Source organism: Catharus ustulatus, chromosome 1, assembly GCF_009819885.2.
Source record: "Catharus ustulatus isolate bCatUst1 chromosome 1, bCatUst1.pri.v2, whole genome shotgun sequence".
NCBI classification, from domain to species: Eukaryota; Metazoa; Chordata; class Aves; order Passeriformes; family Turdidae; genus Catharus; species Catharus ustulatus.
The window spans coordinates 143286356-143309242 of NC_046221.1; the positions used below are offsets into that span (position 1 = coordinate 143286356).

Consider the following 22887-nt stretch of genomic DNA (forward strand, 5'->3'; position numbering starts at 1 on the left):
GCAGTCCTACCTTTGTTACAGACAAAGAGCTAAATATACGAACCAAATGAAATCAAAAGAAAGACACATAACAAGGGTCAATCATCAGTGCTGCTATTACCAAGAAGCAAAGTGTGTTTCCTGGACCCCTGTGCTGAAATGTTTTGTGCGGTAATGCATTAGAAAGGAAAGAGTTTGGGAAATGTTCTCTGCAATTAACAGCTTTTTGAAAACCACGCTGGGAACATACCTGGGTTTCAACATCCGTGAGTTTTCTTGTCTGCTCTGCTGTCTGGCTGAGGAGGCTGGTCCCTATCTCGAGCATGGTGGCAGTGTGGTTCTGCACAGCATTCTGCTGCAGCTGCACCATCTCTGATTTCATGTTTTCCACAATGTAGTTCTCAAGCTGTAAAAGAGAAAAGGTTGTAGCTGTAGTATTTTTACCTGTTTAGGTATTTAGATGACGTAAAAGGGGCATAGCTGGCATTCTTGTCAAAAGCAGAAATTTAAATATTTTCAGGGGGATCCCAAGTCTCAGTTGACCATATGACTATTGGGGTAGGGATCTGAATATCTTCCCCTTTCATACAGAGTCCCAAGATTTTCCCAAATATCATGGTCTATTGGCATGAGCTGGAGCAGGCCCTGCCTTAATCTGTGTCAAGGCTGCAGTGAACATTTGTTATGGAGATATTATGGCAGCTTCAAAATGAAACCCTAAAAGAGCAAAGCAAAACAGAGGAAAACATTAAATTGTATTTGTACATCACAACTTACATGTGAGTCTTTCATGGAAGAGATCCTACCATATCCTACATCCATGGTTTATATGTCTATCATTCAGTCAGTCAGGAATATGATTTTTTATTTGGGTGAATCCCCAGAAAGATTTTTCACAAACTCAGCAATAGACACAACTTAGTTTAATTGAGACAAAAAATTTGTAAAGGAATGGTGACACTGTCAAGGTCATAAAGGAAGGAAGTTGTTTTCCAAAAAGCATAGAAAGCTGGTTTGCTCCTTTGCTTTTTCGGTCTTGATATTTGGTTTGACTTGGCAAATTGTTGAATAGAATCTGAACTAGGACCCTCTAAATAAATTGAGTACTCTAGAGAGGGACGCTTTTCCTTACAGTTTGTTTTAGTTTCTGTAGGCAGAATTGTTCCCTTCTAGCTGACAGTGTCCTGCCACCACAGGCCATAAACCCAGGGCTCATCTACAGCATGCTGAGATTGTTTCTTACTTATATAAGTAATATGCTGGCTTGATATCCTCCATAAAGCTTTAACATAAAGACAGGTGGCCTGGAACATAGTTTTCAATCACTTCCACTAAAATAACCAGTTGGAGTCCAGCTGGTTCAGACCCAGTGAAGATTTAGTCCTTAGTTTATATTTTGAGACTGATGTTCTTTATGGTTAGCTGGTTTCAGACCTAAGCAACAACTACTTAACCTAACACTGTTTAACCTAATACATTGGACCTGCTTCTGTAGCAGTAAGCATATTTCACTGTGACAGGTAGGGTGCACAACTAAATAGTAAGAACCAGGTGGAGTTGTTTTAAATATTGCAAAAAGGAGTGGTAGTCAGACATGGAATGTAAGTTATAAGAATGGCTGCTTTCATATTTCCTATAGGTTTATCTGTGTCTAGAAGCCACAGCTCTTAGATATTCTGATGAATCACTTCTGTTGAGCTCACAAAATATTTATTAAAACTTTACATGCACCTACTAGTTTTATGAACATTGTTACAGAACAAGGACATGGCCATGATGTACACTATTTTCTGCATAAGACAGTTGTTGATGTTTTATTTTATTTTTATCCCAGTCTGAAGAAACAATAACCACCATAGTCAAAACTAAAGTGAATGTCCTACAGTTTCAGAAAAAAAAGTTTGCTTGAATTGTCAGGTAACCACTCTGAGCTGAAAACCAGTGTTTCAAGGGGTTGGTAAAATTTATTTTTGAATACTTTGTTAAGTATTTAAATGAGATTTAACAGCAAAAGAAAACTGTATTGCAAAGTACAATGGATGTCACCATTTTGCACTCCCAGTGTAAGTTTAATGCTTTGATTTAGTTTATTACTGTGAGACATTTTACAGATATTAAGTTGGTTCAAGGGAGAGTTTACTGATCCATTGCATTTCTATAACATTATTTTATTTTCAGAAGCATTTTGCCTGTATAACTCTTTCCCGTAAGATATTTTAGTCACCCTTTGCTTCTTGTTTTTCTAAGCAGTTTTGGTTTTTTCCCCCAAACCTTCTCTTAATTGCAGGTAGGCCTTGTGAATGAGCCCCATAAACTGAGTGATTGTCCTTTCCCATTTTCAGGCCCAGAATATGGAGACTGATTCTGGAACATGTGAACAAGAAGTTCAATTTCTCTGATAAATTTTGCTTCCTAATGAAGCACAGGGTTCTCCAATCACGGTGCTGCTCAAGGGAGGTTACCAACACAACATTTCCTTACTTGCAATGTCTTTCATTTGCAGATAGGAGCACAGCATGTCTGTGCTCTAGCTGTGCAGTGATTGATTTGCTAGCCTGGAGCTTTCTGAAACTGTCTTGCTGTACATGAGGAATGTATGTGCAATGGATGCCTCTGAAAGCCCCTGCAAAAATGGTAACTGCATTTATTACGCATCAGAAATCAGAAGTTACATGTTTTCACATATAAATAAAATGCCCACAGATAGGGATATAAATATAAAAAGAAATGAATATTTCTAAGTAATTTTCTTTGCCTGTTACTTTAGTCACATTACAGAGAGCATCGTGATTATGATTGCGTCTGTGTGGAGCTACAGAAGTTTTGACTAGCAAGAACACAACCATAGGTTGATGCATTTTGTATAACTCATACTTTTAATTACTCCTGTCTAACACTGTCCCCATGGTATCCAGTCTTTGGCAATTGCCCTTGGTTACTCACCCCTTGGACAGCCTCAGATTGAATGAGAGACTGACTCATTATAACAACAAAGCTGACTTTCCTGTTTCAGAATTACTCATTAAATGCTTTTGTAAATATTTGGTGTTCAGAATACCACCACAATAGTTTCTGTGAGCACATCTCTGGAGTATCAAGAGCTGTTCACTCAGGCAAAGGAGGGTTGAACAAGGACTGAAACAATATAGGGGTTTTGTTACATTAATTCCCCTTCCTTCCTCCCTTCACCTACTTCTTTTATTTTGCTTGGTAGATTTATTGGTTGCAATACTGGCCCTGCTAAAATCAATGCCAAAATTCCCATTGGCTCCAATAAGCCAAGATTTCACCTATTATTTTTATTGCAGGAAGCCAACAATTTACCAGGTTCATTATGACCAAGCATGGAATTTCATCTGAAGTCTTCCCTTCTCTGGAGGTCATGTATTAAGCATATGAACTGAGCTTTCTTTGTGGTTAGTAAGGATCAATAGCATCTATTTACTAGGTGATAAAAGGATCCTTGCAGGGTGGCCTCACAGAAGATTTGACACATGGAAACCTATTCGCAGAAGCGAATTAAAGAACATTTAGAGGTTTAAGTAATTTTCTAGAACTCCTTCATCCTATAATCAAGTTAAATTCAATTCCCCTGGAGACTCTGAATTAACAAGTCCTTAAATTACTGTATCTACTTATTTCAGCTACTTTCTTTGCAAAAGTGAAACAGAATTATATTCTGCATTCTTTTCCTCTCATCCCACCCCTCCAACTATATGGGTTTCCACAGTAAATTGATGTCCTTGTTATTAATTTGGCTGCATCTGCTTTCAGTAAGACTCATTACATTGCAGAGGAGTTGTGGGTAATGCTGAATTACCATTGGGATGCATAAGAACATTGTAACATTCTCAGAAATAAAACTGTCAGAAGGTTCAGTGTTATTGGTTAATAAACATTCCAGAGGATTATTTATTAAAAGTATCTAGCCTTTTCTGGAAAATGTCTATTGAACAACCTTCATAGAAACCACCCAAACACTAAAAGAGCTATTAAAATGGAAACTGTAATTTAGGGTCTATGTAAAGATAAGTGTTTGTGGCAGATGGTTTATAAATAAAATAAGAACTTTTATTTTGATGAGATAGTGTTGGTCCCAAGTGACAATAATATGTTAAGAATTGGTGTGATATACAGAAGACGTTTTAATATAGTACCTTACAACAAGACTACAAGTTATAGTAACAAACAATAGACTGTTCTCCTCCTACCACAGACTTCACAACACTTAGAAATAGAGAAAGACAATGACCAGTGTTATTTTGTGAGAGTGATTTTGTGTTGTCATGCCTTGCAAACATGAATAAATACTAGTAATGCTACACCACAACCCAACCAATGAAAGTTCAATTCTTTTTGTTTTTTATTTTTCTGTTTGAGGAAAGGTCATACCTCCCCACAGTGACAAACTGCCTCAGGGAGTGAGATAGAAAAATGCAATTTGATGTGATTTGTGTTTTATAAATACACAAACAGCCTTAGTGGGAATAAGTGGGGATTTCTTTGAGTTTTGAAGAAGCAGAAAGGGGTTAGGAAAGAATTTATCACTGAGAAAAGTTATTTTATTTGTGTATTCAAAAACCCAATATTTCATTTATTTAAAAATATGTTCTATTCAATGAGGAAAATTGATAAAATGGTAAATTTACAATGATACAACCCTCATGTACTACAACTCCAATGAGTAGAAAACAACAATGCTTGCACAATTTCTGTCGGTATATGATTACTGGGAATCAAGGACGGTGAACATGGATGGCATATAAAGGCAATGAATAACGCATAAATGTTAAAACTCTAATCTATACCACTTTTGAAACAACCTTACCTGAATATCTACATTATGATGATACAGAATCATATGGATAACTTCAGTAAATTTATGAAAACAACCTTGCACGCTGAAGTGAAAACTTTAAGTGACTGCTGCACAAATCGGACTCCTAGAACTGCATGTTGGGATCTGTGGTATATGGGGCTTTCCCAGAATCATTGGTTATGAAATATACTGGCTATGAAATACATTGTTTATGAAATTTAATTTTGGGTTTCAATTCTAACTCCATATGTAGTCAAACAAACACTTCTGAGGAAAGCTGGCTGTAAAAACTGTATTTCTTGGTTTTTTGGGTTTTTTTTAATTCAATATACCCAGACTTCTAGCCTTAAAGCAACAAGAAAATAAAATAAGCCTGTTAGTTTTTCAGTTGCACATTAATAAAAGTAAATATTAGCATGATACTTGCACAATTATTCTGTACTTGGTTTTGCATTTTCATGTTTCTGTAATATTGCAACTCATCATTTTGACTTGCTTAGATACTTTTTATATCTCAACACCCAGTCACAATAATATGGTTTTCCAAATTCTGTTCCTGACGGAGAAACAAACAATGACTTGCAGGGAATGTATGTTCGTTTCTGAACTGAAACATTGTACTGATTTTTTTCCAAACCAAATGTCCCCAACACATAAATGATACTTTTCCTTAAATCCTTGATTCCTTGAATGTCTGAATCTTTGGCATATCATATGTTTACAGTCTGGCTATAAGTCATAACTCAATAGATGCAATCCCACTGTGACCAGTGAAACCACAGCTGCATTCTCCTCACACAATGACTGAACATTGTTTGATTCAGCCCAGTTGAGTGATACTGAGATTTCTTGTCTGGTTGGTTTCCAATACACTAATGACACTTGTCCTCATGGAGGCTGAGCTTGGGTTTATAGAAACCTTCAGTGAAATAAAAGTATGCTATAAATGTTGAAGAATCTTTCAGCTAGCTAAAAAAAAACCAGACCAAAACCCCAAATCAAACAGGTTTTCCTCTTCAGATAACAACCAGACAACATTTTGTCAGAAGAAGTCAGGGATAATACATGTATGAGATTATTCCAAAACCTATGAAGTAATCTTTCTGCTGCATTCAGCATCAGTATAGTGTCTGCAGCAGTTTTGTTTTCAGTTCTGTGTGTTGCAATTCAAGAAAGATGTACATTATTTGAAAAAAGTGTACAGAAAACAAAGAGTTGTCATAAATATAAAAAATTGAAAGACTTAGAAATGCTTAGCTTGATAGGAAGGCTAACAAAAGTATAACTTACTGGGCTAACACAAAAATGCAAAGGGAAAGTGAATAACCTGTTTCCCACATTCATTAAGCTAATTTTTTACACATTAGGTGAAAAGTTTTCTAAGAGTACAGGTAATAAAATACTGGTAGAGATTCTTCTGTGAGCAAACTGTGAAAAGCCCATTGCTGTGGAGAATACTTCAGGTAAAGATCAGACAAATTATGTCATTTTATATCTCTTTCTATTTACATTGATTTCATAATCATAGGTTATGCTTCAGACCTAAGCTCGCAGGCTCAATATTTGGAATCAAACTCTATAGTAAAATCTCCCTTGAACTGAAAAGAGGATTAGAAGACCCATCTCCTAATGAGACTTTTTGAAGGAAATCAAGAAAACAGAGGAGTCTTCTGAATTAAAGCCACAAAAATTTAAAAAACCAAAACCAACCCAATAAAAAAAACAAAAAAACAAACCAAGAAAAGTAAGCCACACATAATGATATCAAAAAATTACTGTACTTTATTATTAATAGAAATACAAGATATGGATAATATATGGTTCTTTGTTTCAAGATATTGAAAGACATCCCCAGCTAGGTTTACCCAATGACACAGTATTCAAATATGGATTTTATCCCCTTATAAAATACATGGCAAGAAATATTTCCAATTTGTTTTTGAAGTTTTATGTCACTCCAAAAGCTTAGCCATTTCTAGACCAGAAACGCAAAAATCTATATGAATGAAAATTTGTCACTTGAAATGCCACTAATTATCTCTTCTACAAAAGCATGCAAAACATTCAGGAATAAATTTCAATTATTTTTGTATGACCATTAGTTCATACAATTTATTTTTTAACCTAAAGGCTTAATAGAACCAATAAGCAGCATAACTGAGAATCACATCAAGCATGATTAAATGGGTCCCACAAAGATGCTTCTGATAACATTTAATCATAACAATATGTTCTCATCTTCTACTGATTAGTAATATTTCTCGTTCAAAGAATTATCTTGTTGAATGTTAACATTCATAAATTTTGTTACTGTGTGAATGATATTTTTCTTTCTTGATCGTTTTCTAAACCACTTAATTCTATAAACTAAATTCATTTGGTTTTACAGTTGACTGAAAATATGAACCATCCTCAATATACACTGGGAAGACATAGTTATGAAAAGAAAGACATAGTTATGAAAAACGAAACATCTGTCATAGCACCCTAAACACATTAACATCCATGACTTTAAAAAAACTAAAAAAAAAAAATTTCCATTAAAGTCTAGAACTAATTCGCTTTCTTTAGAAAATATACTTTTGGTGAGGTCTGCTTTTCAGAAACACTGATTTTGAACAACTTCTATGTAGAAGAATATTTAAGCACCTTTTGGCTCATCCATAGCTTATGCACATATAATTTAAATTAGTTCCACTGAAATATCACCTTACCGCATTGCGTATGGTTCTTGAAAAGCATAATCTTAAACTGCATAAAGAGTTCTGGTTGCTTTATTGCTCTGCCAACTTATATCTAAACTTTCAATGATTCTGAGAAGCTGGAATATAGTTTGGAATCTATATGTGTTCTAGGAGATAGTATAATGATTTAACATTGTACTACTTAATCTATTTTTAATTCTGCTTGGTTTCTGACACTCATCACTATGACATATGGGCACACTTTTCTGAGAAAGGTTGTGAAATTAAGACTAAATGGTTTTATGCTTTAGTCTTTCAACAAGTTTATTTCATATTATGTATATGTACACTTCCATATATATATATATCTCACAGAAGCCAAATCTCTTTATTCATCGCCATGCGCTCTACCTTCTCTTCAGTTCTGTCTTAGGACTTTCCTGATGAAAAGATCACAAATTCTTTTTTATTATCATTTTTCTCTCTTCCCAGTGCAGGTTGCAGATTACCATTCTGTCTGTCATTAACCTGACATGAAGTTTCAAAGTCAGCTAAAGACCCAGTACATTATATCAACTGTCAGAGAAGTCTCAAATTTTAATCCTTTTTGAAAGCTTAAATTGGAAGTTTAGATGGCATAAATCATAAGTTTAGATGCACTGAAACCACTGAATACACTGCAATTTCAGTACACTTGGCCCTGCAGGAATTCAAGAGCATCTCCTGGTCCATGAAACAACTTCCTCACTCTTCCAGGCTAATATTTATTTCTACCTTCATCCCAGAGAGATAGACAAAACATCCACTCTAGGCATCCCATCAATCTTATAACATTAACCAGAACTCATGATCTGCACACTACATTTTCACATCCTCTGTGTGTGTGCTTCTATCATAAATCACCTACTGGTGAGGAGAACTGAAGCCTATGTCAGATCTTTTCCTAGGTGATAGGGAGTAATGAAAGCTACCTCAATTTTGATTGCTATGGAAAATGTAAATCTCCTTCTGCATTCCCTGTCCTATGATGTCTTATAGGCACCTGGTAAGGACTGAATCATGGTAAGGTTCTGCTTTAAAAAAAACAACCTGATAAAGTGCAGGAACACTGTGTGTCCACAGTTAGTATTTATGCAGCTAACTTTAACTCAAAACACATGGAAAAATAGAAGCAGAACAAATATGCATGAACAAAATGATTCATGGTCTGCTTGAGAGCAGAGAATCCCACTACCATCTTCTGACTCGATGGAACTTCTGACAAGCTAGAGCAGCTGAATGGACAAGGTATGAGACTCCTCACCTCAACATATCTTATTTAGCAAAAAATGTTTCTAAAAATCCTATCTCGACTACAAAGAATATGAATATTTTAATCAAGAACCCTGTCCTTTGCTTCTCCCTTCCCTTGTCTAATAGTGGCAAGTATTATTTTGTTATGCTTTATGTCTTGAAGCATTTGGCTTCAACACCATGATTCGAGTTGATATTGAAGAAAGATGATCCTGTCCATTGGTACTTAACACAGAAAAGAGCAAAACCTCTGTGTACTGTAAAATCCATTCTCCTGCAGAGCCCAGGGAGGCCGAAACCTGAAATCTGCTGAACTTCTTCAGTCAATAAGGAATTAATATCTAGACAAGAGTTTACATATTCTCACACAGAGTATATATGTGCATAGATTTACATGAGTGTATACATAATATCTTTTAAATTATGGGGTTTAATCTATGTAGGCAGGAATGTTCATTTGTTTCCTATAGATTTTTGCTTGTATTTATGGTTCTCAACTTTTCTACAGTAATCTGGGCACAAGCACTTTAATGATAGTGATAGATGTTCTAGATATGTGGCAATGTTTACCTTAGTTTTAATACGGGCATTAAAAAATTGATACATCTCTGCTGGAATCACTTTATAATTTTAAGAAATACATTTAAGAAATGCAAATAAATGAAATTTCCATAAATACCTGTAGTAGTAAACTAAGCACTTAAATTTCCCACAGCACTATGAAAAAGTTAACTGCTAGTACAAACTCTAGAACCTTTTCTTCCCATTCTTGAAATTCTGTATACATCCATTAATCTCTAAGTGCCTCCAGACATACCTGCAATTCTCAGCATTATAATAAATGTGTAACTGCATACCAGGGAGATGAGCAGCCAAAATATGTGCAGCCCTCAAAAATTTAGTTTCTTCCCATGCTGATGGATCTGATTGCCTTCATACATGTCAAACAGTGTATTAAAATACATAAATATAAGTCTTGACAAATTCTTCCTTCCCATCAAAATAAAAAAAATACATAAAAATCTCAGAGTGAAACTGTCTCATATTCAGTACACATCAATATATTTACATATGCACACACATGTATGTATACATAAAATAAGGATGAGTTAATTCCACCAAATAATTTATAAAAAGTGTTTTACAAGTAGCATTGGAAATGATCGAAAGTCCCTAAACCATATAATGAAATATCATGTATTTAAATTAGTCTGTAGAAAAGACTAGGAAACTTAATAAGATAAAAGTGCCTTGGTTTATCTGAAATTACATAGTTCGAGATGTATATCCTTTTATGGCTTTAATAACTGTACAGAAAGATAAGGCCTTTTTTTAATAGGAAATATGAGAGCAGCCAAAGCCTACTAAGATAATTCTGGTCCCTCTTTTCATTACATTCCTCTTGAGATTTTGAAAGAGAGCAATCACTTTTCCTTTTAGTAAACGTGTGCTAATACCATCTCCTTCATCCCCAGTTGTTGGAGTGAGATTCAGGGTATGATTACAGGGATCAAATCCTTGCCCTGAGTTTACTTCTTGAATGCCATAATCTCTCAATGAAAAATGTAGAACTATAGGTTTCTCTAGAGAGCTGATATAGTGGGAATAAGCATTTTTGTTTCCATAAACTGCTAAAGGAATAACCACACTGGAATTGCAATAATGAGGAGCAGAAGGACAGCTCCGTGCGCAGCACTGAGCACAAACTCAGCAGTAATAACAAGAAAACTGGACTGAAGATCTCTATTTTAATGTAACTCTGAAGAACAAAAGCCATTTCAAGTGTTTAAATTTAGGGAAAATTTGAAAATAAAAGTCCTTTGGAGATATTCCTGCACTCAAGTCACTGTAAAGAGGAGACAAATGAAAAGGAATGATGGAAGAGTCTCTGTCCTAAAGCCTTACTTTAGGAGAAGCATTTTCCCCCACGTTTTTTCCCAGGACCTGGCAAGTATATTCCCTCCTACTTCAGTTTATCATAATCACAGCTCTTCCTGGAAGACAATATTATTGTGATGCATTCTTTTGTAAGTCATGGAATCATGAGCTGAAGTGGGGAAGTTTTCAGCCTTCAATTATAGGTCTGCTAACTCACTGTCAGTAGTTTCTATGGCTGATGTAGTTTCTATTGGTGCTCTTAACAACGATAGGACAAATAAATTCATAGATGAACTACTAAGTCTGTCCTGAGCACTCATGCAGTACAGACATAGCAAATTATAGAGGAACCAACATATACTAGAAATGGATTGTCTGACAAAGAGATGGGCAGTTTGGACGCAGAAATTTGAAAATACGTCTGGTTTTACAAGGGAAAACAGAAACCACCAAGCATATATTTGCAAACGTTATACTTAATGGCCACAATTAGACATTAATTAACACTCATGCTAGTTCCATACAAATTCAAATCATTACACTAATAATGAAGAGGAATAGCTTTAAATTTTTTTAGTGGCAAGAAACTGTCCACATGTCTTTGATATGTCCTTCAGATAATCTAAATATGAATACATTTCTGGTGATCCAGAGGTCCTGGCACCCATGCTGCTGCTGCATTCCCAGCGAAGTGGCAGGGTAGCTGTCAGGCTTACTCTGTCACTGATTAAGTTGCTACTTTTGTTTGCAAATTTCTAGGCAGTGTCCCTGTGCCCAAAGTGATAATGATCACAGTCATTTCCGATTTGTAATCCAGGAACATGTACGGGCCCTTGCCCTGACAGACCTTCACAGTTCACAAATATGAAGTTACAACCCTTCTGGCATGATTAATGTAGTGAAAACACAGAGCCATGATACAAAGATGAGACATACCAGTTATTACAAGTCTGTACTTCACTCAGATATTACATGAATTCTTAGCATTTATCACTGGTTTTGCTCTCTTGTTCTTCCTTCTATAATACTTTTAATTTTACAATAAATCCCAAGTAGGTCATGCATAACAATAAGACTAATGTTTTCTTGCCAAGTAAAACCACAGTCAGAAGGGTGGTTTAGTAATAACTCAGAAGCATTTACAATGTAATAAAAAATACATTGAATAAACCAACATATCAAAATAACAGGACTATTAAATAGAAGGAAAATATCCTAGGCCTCTCAAATATGCTGTAACTCTTCAGAATCAGAAATTACCAGGGCTCAAAATCAAATATAGATATTCTTAAACTTTCAAGTATTCCAAGTCAGGATTTTACTTCAATCTCATTTTCATAATGATAGCCATGTGGTACTGCTCTTCTCCCACATGGGCAAGGAACAATATCTGTTCTACTGACTTTGTAGTTGCTGTATATAAATTTAGACTTTCAAGTCATTATTTTAACCACATGTGCAGAACATACAGGAATTAGGATAACATTTCCCATGACTACAGCTATTTGATTGAACGAGGAATTGACATCAATAATGCTCATATCTATCACACTTTGTACTATAATAGTAGAGAACAAAGTGTTCATGAATCCCAAGCAAAGTTTGGCAGCTTTTTCACTGAGCTGTAGATTGCTATCATGGTAATAATTATGCATCCTACCCAATAGCTGGCAATAATGTTTGTGCCCTGTATTCAAAACTTTACAGCACAGCAAATCCTTCAGTACTGGAAAGACATAAAAAGTCCTGTCAGCTACTCAAGAAATGCTGTAACTATGACTCTAGCAAATTCATATCTGCTGCTCCTGGAGGACCCACAGAAGCTCTGTTGGTTACTGCAGGGTATATTTGAACTCCAATGTCACCTGCAAACTCCTGTGCCCAGAGCACAGAAAATCTAAATGTAAGCCATAAAAACACTGAAAAATAAATGTTCTGAAACAGGTATTCTCTTTTTTAGGACAAAGGTTTTCCATGCCCGGTATTGATGCTGATAGGAACAGGTTAACTCTGTGTCATGCCAGAAGGTTTGATCTGATGGCGGGGGGCCAAGGGTGCCAAAGCTAACTGAACCAGAGAAGAGACCTGGGGGCAACAGGTCAGGAAACTCCTGATTCCCCAGTGCATCCCTGTCTCATTTGGATCCAACTCACTGCATTCAGGTAATGCTGTGTTTTCAATCTCCATTAGGTCAAATAATGTGGGTTTACGACACAGATTTTTTGGGGGGAGAGGGGATGGCACAGGAAGTCTGGAATTCTGACATATTAAAGTCAAGGGAGGTTTTGCAGGTGCCCACTGGCCAGGATTTCATTCTTGAGGCTTTCCTTTTCGACTTTCAGCTCCAGAACAGGTAAAAATGTCTTCCCAAAGCCAATATGAACGGTTTTATTTTAATTTTTATTAGCTGGCTACAATTCTAATCTGCTCTAAAACCAAACACTGGGGCTTTTCCTTACTGTAAACCTATTAACATGCTATTCAAGATTATTTTCTTGTGAAAAGTATGCTGCTGACATTAGTGCAGGTGTGGACATAGGGATTATTAACCATTATTATATTTGGACTAAACTTCTAACTTCTAGACATGAAAAGAAAACTAAAACAGATATGCTTCTGTTCCACTTGAAATAAATTACCATGCTACCACAAATTCCCAGCAGGAAAAAGGAAGGGGAGGTGTTAATATCTTCAGAATGTGTAGACTGTTTAATGGATTTCTGTGTGATAACAGTGGAAATAGTGTCACTGCTCTTTTTGTCAGTGTAAAGACAAAAAGTAGGAAAACAGGACTTCACTTCTTTCTTTGCAAGTAGACTGCAAGGCCACCACAAAGATGTTTTCCTTTAAAGGAAGAATACAGAAAGGATTATGTAAAATGAGCTGCAGAGTTCCAGTTGAGAACTGAACTTCCTGAAAGGTCAGGTGTTGGGGGTTTGTTTGAAGCTTATCTTTACTATTCAAGAGCAGTTTTCTCACAGCTGGGCAGAAGAAAGATCTCTGCTTTCATGGCATCCCAAAAAAGGGGACATTCCAAGCAGACCTGCAGTCCACTGCTGCCACATGAGAGAAGGTCATGGCATAAAAGCATCTTCCCCAAATCTGTGGCATTTGTGAGTAAAGGCTCAGCTGGAACACTGCAAAAGCTTGACTGATCTGAATGACTTTTCTAGGTAGGACTTATTCTACTTCCCAAAAAGAAATAGATTAAAAAATCTAAAATGTACAACAAAACTCTTGTTTAGATGAAAATCCCTTTTCCAAGTATGCAGTTAAGTGTTCAGAAAATGTGATTCTATTTCTTTCCTTCACACTCTTGTTAATATCTGTGTTTGTTACTTCAAGGTCCCTCTCTACTCAAGATGGTAGCACAGCTTTTCACTGGTGAACTGCCTGCCTTCAAGAGTGAAAGCAGATTTTTGTAGGAAGTATAAAGAAATCTCTTTAATTGCACTATCAAAATTCCTAAAAGATTTATTTTTCAATATTACAAAAATGTAAGAGAAAAATAGTCTAGCTTTTTAATACTGTGTCACCTCCTAGATATTCAGTGTAGATCAGGATTCACCTAGTTATAGGTGAATGTGATGCACTCAATCCTGATTTTATTTATGTTATGCAGAAGAGATGTGGATTCTGGATTGCTGGTGGTTGGAGCTGATTATTCCTGAGACAGTTTGAAGCAAGCATTTAATCCATTCCCCACTTTCCTGGTGGTGACAGTGTACTCATGTATGTGACAGTTGACTTTGTAGTATTTAAAAAGTAACTTCTGTTTCTCTCCTGCCAGAAAAGATTGTGTTCAACAGATGGGTCCACAAATTTATCAGGTAAAAAGGAGGCTCACACTGATAACTCATCCACTGCTAAAATTAAGAGTGTGAGTCCCTGTTTAGTAACTAACTGTAAAGTACATTGAAATACAAAGAATATCTAAAAAACAAGTGATGTTTGAACTTACAGCTTTTTGGCTTCTGTGAACTTTCCACAAGGCTGCTAACTTGTCTGACAAGAAGTCTCTGAAACACCTGTGAAATAAACTAAAATATGGGCCTTCCCAGTAATTTTACTTCATAAGACAGCTCTAATATCTTTTTGAAAATAATATGTTAGCACCACATTTCTGAAGGTAACACGTGTGAACTATTGCAATCAGAAAGCTGCAGTTATATGTCACATAACTGCTGATAGAAAAAAGGTTGTATACCAGTTGTTTTTTACTTCAGTGCTATGTTTTATTGGTTAATAAACAAATATTTTCATAAATGTGAATGGAACTCTTCCATGCCTGATTAAAACATAATGCCAGCCCCATCTGCCCTTTTATTGTCAAGATGCTTCAGAAAACTTAGTGACATGTAAACGACTGAAATGACCAGTCACAAATTTGAAGAGGAGCTCAGCGGTGGATGTGTTTCATTGACATGTTTATGAACAGCAGAGTTGGCACTGTACTGCATGTCAGCTGAACCAGCTGAAGAATGTTTGAATCCTTTGCTGCAATGGATCTTCATAATCCCCATCTTTTAGCACATGGTTCAAAAGCCAGTGTGGAAAGAGGGATTTTTAATATAAACTGGCTTTCTGAGACCTGAAAAGTTAATCAGATTGGTATTTGATTTTATTTCTTTTATGCTTAAAGCCTATTCTACTTGTGCATGAACTGTAAAGCTTTTATTGAGAAGAGTGAGCTGAATGCTAAAAATGGAATATACAGTATATAATTAGCTATGGCAGATTTAGTAGTTGGAGGGATATACTTTAGGAAATAATCCTGAGCTTTCAAGGAAGGAAATAGATGACCAAATAGTTTTATTCAAGTTATAATTCCTGGGATGCTGTGAATAGTTGCCCTTTGGTAACTCAGCCAAATGATTGCTTAAAAACAAATCTTAGAAACATAGAATGTTTTGGGTTTAAAGGGATCTTAAAGATCATCTAGTTCCACCCCTGCTGCCATGGGCAGGGACACCTCACACTAGACCAGGCTGCTCAGAACTCCATCCATCCTTGGCCATGAACAACTAGAGAGATGGGGAATCCACATCTTCTCTGGGCAACCTGTTCCAGTGCTTCACCACCCCCACAATAAAGAATTTCTTCCTTATGTCCAGTCTAATCCATCCCCTTCTCCAATTTAAAGCCATTCCTCATCCTATCACTACAGTTCCTGATGAAGACCCCCTCTCCAGCTCCCCTGTAGACCACCTTTAGGATTTATTACTTAACTGTGATAATTTAATAAAAAATTGAGTACATTTAAATTGCTATAAATATCCTTCCAGAATATTTTTATGCAAAAAAAGATATAAACAAAAAAAAGATGTTTTATTGTCTCTTGATTTTAAATTATTTTGAAGTTAAGGGTTATTTAAAAATAAGACAGTATGGTTTCTACTCAGAAAATTTTGTGAGATAAATACATTGAATTTCGAAGCACAGGCAGCCTTTCTGCTAGAAATAGACCATTTTACTTAAAAAGGAAAAACCTTTTTAAGGTTGTATGTAACAATGTGTGTGTAACAGAACATCAGAACTGATGGCACACCATGACAACTATACTTTATTTATGCTAACTTGCAAAATTACATTAAATTAGATATTTCAACTATCCTCCTAATTTTGTTTAAAATTGCATTTGCTTCTCAGATTCAATGAAAGTTTAATACCATTAAAGGACAAGTTAGTTAGCTCATTAAATTAAATTTAAATTCATACAGTTTTTCCAACATAAATAAATAATCCAAATATTTTTATCCAGACAAATCTAATGTGATGTTCAGTTAAAAGAACAGAACATTCCGTAATAATCTAAGTCTACACAGTGACTAGAAATATTTTTATAAGACAATGCCAACTTAAAGTCAACCTTCTCTTTAGACCTTTTTTACCTTATTTACACTCTTTCCAAGTAATACCAACAGTAATATGCAAATGAGTGCTGAGAGAAAGAATTTCTGTAAGTCTGTTTGGGTTTCATAGTTAATGAATTTTGTCTCTGTTCAATTTCTTCTCACTTAACTGTGCCCAAGAAGGGCCATAAATAATGTCAAGATGACAATGCCAGTCTACACATATGCCCAGCACTTACCATAGCCAGGCAACTTCAGACAGAGACCAATTGATTAAATTTATTACTTCTGTTCTTTGAAAAAGAGGAAGGACTGAAGGACTTCTCAGCTGCAGCCTTTGCACACATGTATAGACCAACATTATCAAGTGTGTAGATGACTGTGCTGGTACATTTGTATAATGGGTGAACCTGTGAGCATTTGTGACCATGACATGGTCTGCTCTCACAGGGATCTCAGTACAGGATCAGACCATATGAACTGAACAGAAGCCAGTAAATTATTTCATCAAATCTCCAAAATCTGATAAATGGAAACGCCTTTGTCTGACCTGTGAGGTATTTTACAAGCGAGCAGATTATGACAGGATGTCCTAACCATTATAATTTTCTGAGTTGTGCAGTTAATCATAAGAAACTTTCATCCTTAGCTATCTTCACAAAAGGCCTAATCACATTCTCATTAAAGACAGTGGCTCAAGTAGGGGTTTTGTGGTGGTTTTCTGCCTGTTGGTGATCTACTCTTTTACAAGGTAGGTAGTAGTTCTTTCTTTGACTGTAGGAATGCACATCAATTATCTCTTTAAAGAGACCTACAACTTACTTAAAATCAGCTATTCAAGGTTTCTATTTACTTAAAAAACCTTAGCATCTCCTCAGAAAAAATCCTTATTTTGCTTAGTTTCCACTGTTGGTTTTCATTGGACTTGTTTTTGCCACTGCAACTCAGTACTAATTTTGTTAGGTTCAACCACAGAAATATTTTATCACCATGGCTACACAGAATTAGGCACGCTGGACATGGTGCTGCAAAGGCTGGACATTCAATAAAGCCTGAGGCCAGTCCAGGCCTCAGTTTAAACATGGAGTGTTTCCACAATCTCCAGGATGATTCACAGGCACACACACGATGTGTACTTAATCTGGGGAATGAGGAGCAGAGTGTTCAGAAGGCTGGGGGATCCAACCTCTGGGCTTCATCCCACACATCCTCTTCATTTCAAAACTGTCTTCAGTGTTTTAAATACTCCATCACTTTCCCCTCCTCACATCTTCATCTTTTTTTCCAGTTTAATTATCCACTTGCAAAACAGAAAGTTAAAGTTTAAAACCTAACTTTGATCTCAAATGTCATAACATAAACAACAGATGCAAATACTTCTTTGGTGACCACTAATCTGTCTGTAAATCTTCTGTTGAATCAGAGCTAAAAATAATGACATTCTGTGTTATTTGGCATAATTCAGCTCTTTACTTTTATACTCTGGGAAAACAGAAAAAATATTGCTAACTTGAAGGAATTTCTGCTTTTAAGATATCTCATAGATGGTTCATTGTATACCTTAGTGCCATGGGAGAGATGGAGGAGCAGCTCTAAACTACATCTTCATGCATTTATAAAAGGTAGATTTTTTTTCCCTATTTTTTTACTTTTCTTAACAAGGAAACCATGTGAGTGTCTCAAATAAATTTCCCAGTATGAGCCCTCTCAGTTCACCTCTTTTACAAGGATATTCCTTTAGGTTTACAAGTTGAGGGTACAGCTTTACTAATGTGGTTTACTATTTCCTTTACCCTGGGCACTAGAACAATTCTGCATTAATGGCATTAATTCTGTCATTTCACTAATACTTCCCAATAGGCCATGGCAGGAACTGTAATTTGATTAATGGTTTTAGAGATGATGGTTGAAAACCTAACTACTGTTAAAGTAGCCAACCTAAAACTGAAAAAAATGTACTTTGCAGCCAAATGTTGCCAATTGCACAGAGAACTAACAGTGCCAAACTAAACTGTATACATAGCATTGACTACAGAACATTCACCTTGCCTTCCTATAGATTGTATTTGTCAAGTTACAAAAAGTTCAGTCTTATTCCTCCAAGATACTCCTCTATAGTATAAAAGGTATTCATTATGTCTCAAGATTGTATCTCTTATAGATGTGAAGTATAGGAATATTTTTAAGAATAGTCTTTCATGACAGGAATCTCAAAGATGCCAAAGTTTATATCTCTAAAGAGAGGTTTCGAACAAAGATAAATAGCTGAATTCTTCATACAACAAAAAGATTAAACTCTAAGGAACATGATTCGTGGGTACAAATGCAGTAAGCAGTTCAGGTGTGTCTCACTCTGTAAGATATTTCCTCATTAATTAGCTGTCACACAGTTACAGCAAACTGATTTAACTGGTTTAATTTTCTTTGAAACACCATCACATGAGAGACTAGAAAACAGAGCTTCTATTCCTTCCTAAATCTGCAGGATTACAGGCCTACAAATCCTCATCAAAGTAAGAGTTTAGTCTACAGAAATATTGGCTAAGATGGGTCAAATGTGTTTTCTATTCCTCTGTTCTCCATACTGGCTAAAGCAGAATCATTAGCCATGAAGAGCAGAGGTTCGTAAAGGTAAAGAGGAAGTGCTCAAGTATGACTGTGCATGACAGCCCATCAATACATGTGTCAGGGCTGAGAACTTGCGTCTATTCTGAATATTGCTTATGAATTTTGCTGGGATTATCAAATAAATATAGATTTTAACTTATCTTAAAAATTAAGCTGTTAAATTATAGAAAGGATGGTATTGTACTTCATGCTGAGTTTAAGATTTCAGATATGCAATAGGTATGCACATTTTCTGAAGATAGTGTTTGAATATACTTGTGAAAACATACTGACCTGAGGGTTCTCACATTGGGTGATCTCAGCCAAATCCATTGTAAATTAGTAAAATGCTTAAATTTATGTGCCTCCATGCCATTAAAATTTCACTGTACACAACAGATTTTCCTAAATTGGGGGTTTAGGCCCACACTGTGTTTCTGTACCAGATTCCCAATGATTTCTTGTTTGAAAAGTAGAAAAATATTCAGACAATTTCTCTACAAACTTTCTGCATAAATAAACCTTTGGATTGAAATGCTTTGATTCCAGGAGTTGTCACACTCCACATGCATAACGGTTGCATTGCATTCAACTCTGACAGAACTCTTCCAAAGCAATTACAATTGACAGCTATCACACACTGACATTCAGCCTGTGATGTTTTTTAGAGACAGAATTACAGTAATTTCACGACTACAAGGCGCACCCTTTTGACTAAATTTTTCCCCCGAACCCAGACGTGCGCCTTATATTCCAGTGTGCCTTATATGATGAACAAAGTTGCGAAAATTACCAAACCGGAAGTGCGAACCGCAATGGGAGAGCGGTGCCATGGGAGCGCTGAGTCGCAAGGGGGGGCAGGAGCGGATGGCCATGGCCGGCAGGAGCCGCGAGGGGAGGGAGGGAGTTGCCGCCAGCCCTGGCCCGGGCACGGGCGGAACAAGAAGCCGGGCGACACCACTCCGGGTGCGGGGGTGGGGGGAACGAGAAGCCAGGCGGTGCTGGCCCCAGCCCGGGCGTGGGGGAAACGAGAAGCTGGGCAGCCCTGGCCCAGGGGGGACGAGAAGTGTGAGCCTGCAACAGCCCTGAGCAGAGCCCGCCCGCCGGCGGCATCGGAGCAGCGGCGGCGTGGCCCAGCCAGCCGGGGGAAAGCAGGGGCGGCGGAGACGCAGCCCCTGCGGCTGCAGCAAAGCGGCCAGATGTGGCCAGAGGCGGCATGACTGCTACAGCCGCTACCGCTGCAGGCACCGCCTCGGAAAAGCGGCCAGATGCGGCCAGAGGCAGCATGGCTGCCAGCACCGCCGCAGAAAAGCGGAGACAAGTGGCACAGCCCCGGGGAAGCCAAGAGAAGCGGCACGGCTGCTGCCACGGGAAAGCGGGGAGAAGCGCTGCCGCCACCAGCCGGGTGGAAGCCGGGACGCAGCGCGGCCGCGTGGTGGGAGCCGTAAGCCATGCCAGATGGCGCCAGGGGCAGGCGGGAGTGCCGGGGCCCACTGCACGGGGAGGGCGCCTGGGCCTGCATTTAAAGGCTACACGATCTCTAAAAAATGTTTGCAAATGAGCACCTGCCAGTAATTCGATACTTTGTTGCGCGCCGCACGGCTCCTCGCTGCAAAAAAAAGTAAGCCTTATAGTCCAGTGCGCCTTATGGTCGTGAAATTACTATAGTTATCCTTGCAAAAATTAAGGATGTAATGGGACTTGGATGCCATAAGATTTCTTCATTTACATGTGGATGTCTACACACAACAACCCTAAAATGCTCATCAAAACCATCCAACTTTGTGCTAAGGACATGCTTAATACTTACAAAACAGCCAGCAGCTATTTTTAAGAAAATATTTTTTAGGACGAAAGTGGAATTGAAAGAAATAGCATGACACAACCAATAAAAACAGGTTTCAAATGAACTGCTTTTTATCAGTCATCACTTAAATGAAATAGAACTTCTGGCTTTCTTTTTTCCCAAATAATGTGGTTTCTGATATTGTGTCCACTTGAAAGTACTATTATCAGTTTGTGACTCCCTGCATGGGTTATGATTGTGGAAGCAAAACTGACCAGAGTCTACATTTCACCAGCAACCTTTTTTTCCCAGAGAATCCATTTAGTTCTTTCTAATGGTTCCTGTTCATTGTGTAACAGGATTTTTGTTTCCCATTATTCAGATAAGGAGCAAGGGACATAGGAATATCAAACTATTGCATTTCAAGAATGCAATTAATGACTTCACCTTCAGTAGTGGCAGCTTGATTACTGTGGAATATGCTCATCCAGGCTTTAAAGCATGGTTGTTAGGATTTGGTGATAGAGGACACATCCTCAAGTGTTATACAGCCCCACAAAGCTCTGTGAATTTGCTGTCAAGGATCAGGGGAAGTATTAAAAAGTTGAGGACATCCAGGTTTCAAAAGAACCCATAAATATATAATCACCTCCTTCTAAAACACACATAGGTTTAACAGATAAGGTAATTTATAAATGTCAGATAATCACCTGTCATTAAAGCAAGTGTAGAAATTTTCATTCCCCTTTCCACTTCCTCTAATTTTCTCTTTTCCCCTTCCCCTATTATTCTTTTCTGGCTTTCTCCTTCCCTTCACGATATAAGGCAGGGCTGGACATTTCTTCTCTCTTTCATGCCAGGTGAGAAGGAACTCCCAGGCCCATCAACTTCTTCCAGCTATCAGAGCAAATGTAAACATTGGTCTCTTTCTTTAGTGCAAGCACAATTCAAAAAATCAAAATCCACTGGCACAATATTTATTAGGCTACAGAAGAAAATTATTGAAAATTTAGGGCTGCCACAATCATATCAGATCCCTTAAGTTGACAACAACTGAATTGTTGCAAGAGTAAGTCAGAAATTGAAATGTGTCGTTCATTCCTCTTGTCTTTACGGTCTTCATATTTAACACTAAAGTTTTATCTACTGGCTTCATTATCTGTTTTTTATTGTGGAATTTATAGCATTCAACTTATGAGCTTATTCATTCCTTTTATATCTTTTATGAAGACATGATCCCAAATACAGTAAATTTCTGACTTCACTTACCAAAATTTCAGGTTTTCAGGAAACTTAAAGGATATAGGATGCTGTACAGTGATGGTACTTAGCCTTTTAGCTTGTACTTAGCTGGTATTTAGCTTCTTAGGAGATTTAGGAGCATTTACAACCCTGCCCTCAGGCTATGACTGCAAATATACCTGCAACATTGGCAGACTTGAGTTTGAGTTGTGTGATTCAACTCAGGACACTCAAGATATCTTCAACAACTGTTTATTTGAAAGAGGTGGTAGGCATGGATAAGATGGAGATTGTTTCTCCTGTGCTGTTAGCTGCCAACACATTTTGTTAACAAGTGATGATGGCAATTTACAGGACTATGGAGATTTGCCTGAAAAATACACTCACCCTCATTGATTTCAGTTCTGTTTTGCAATCTCTCTGAAGAAACTAATCCTGCATAGTTTGCATTCCCTTATTTACATCGCAGAATTTTCTTTCCTTCTCACACTTTGTTTTCAGCTTTCATTTTCTCTGTGGCCATCTGACTATGTATCTTATGTTTAAGCAAAAGCATTCAGCACAATCTTTTAGCACATCATTATCTTTTGGCATAGAAATCTCTTAGCCCTGTCTTAGCAAAACCCTAACTTGTTTCCTTTAAAACCAGTTTACTTCAATGCTGTGAAATTGAGACAGATTGTGTTTAATCAAAGAATGACTTTAGGTTGAGAAGCATTTATTGAAATGCACAGTCACAGAGTAGAC

The 22887-nt window shown here is 37.1% G+C and overlaps 1 protein-coding gene across 1 annotated transcript in view; it reads right to left on the minus strand.

The window, feature by feature from the left end:
• LOC116997311 (angiopoietin-1) overlaps nucleotides 1–22887 on the minus strand; it is a 150496-nt gene that overhangs the window by 80134 nt on the left and 47475 nt on the right. The window contains exon 2 of the mRNA XM_033062262.1: nucleotides 230–385. Within this exon, the coding sequence (XP_032918153.1) occupies nucleotides 230–385 (156 nt within the window). The remainder of the gene's footprint in view (nucleotides 1–229; nucleotides 386–22887) is intronic.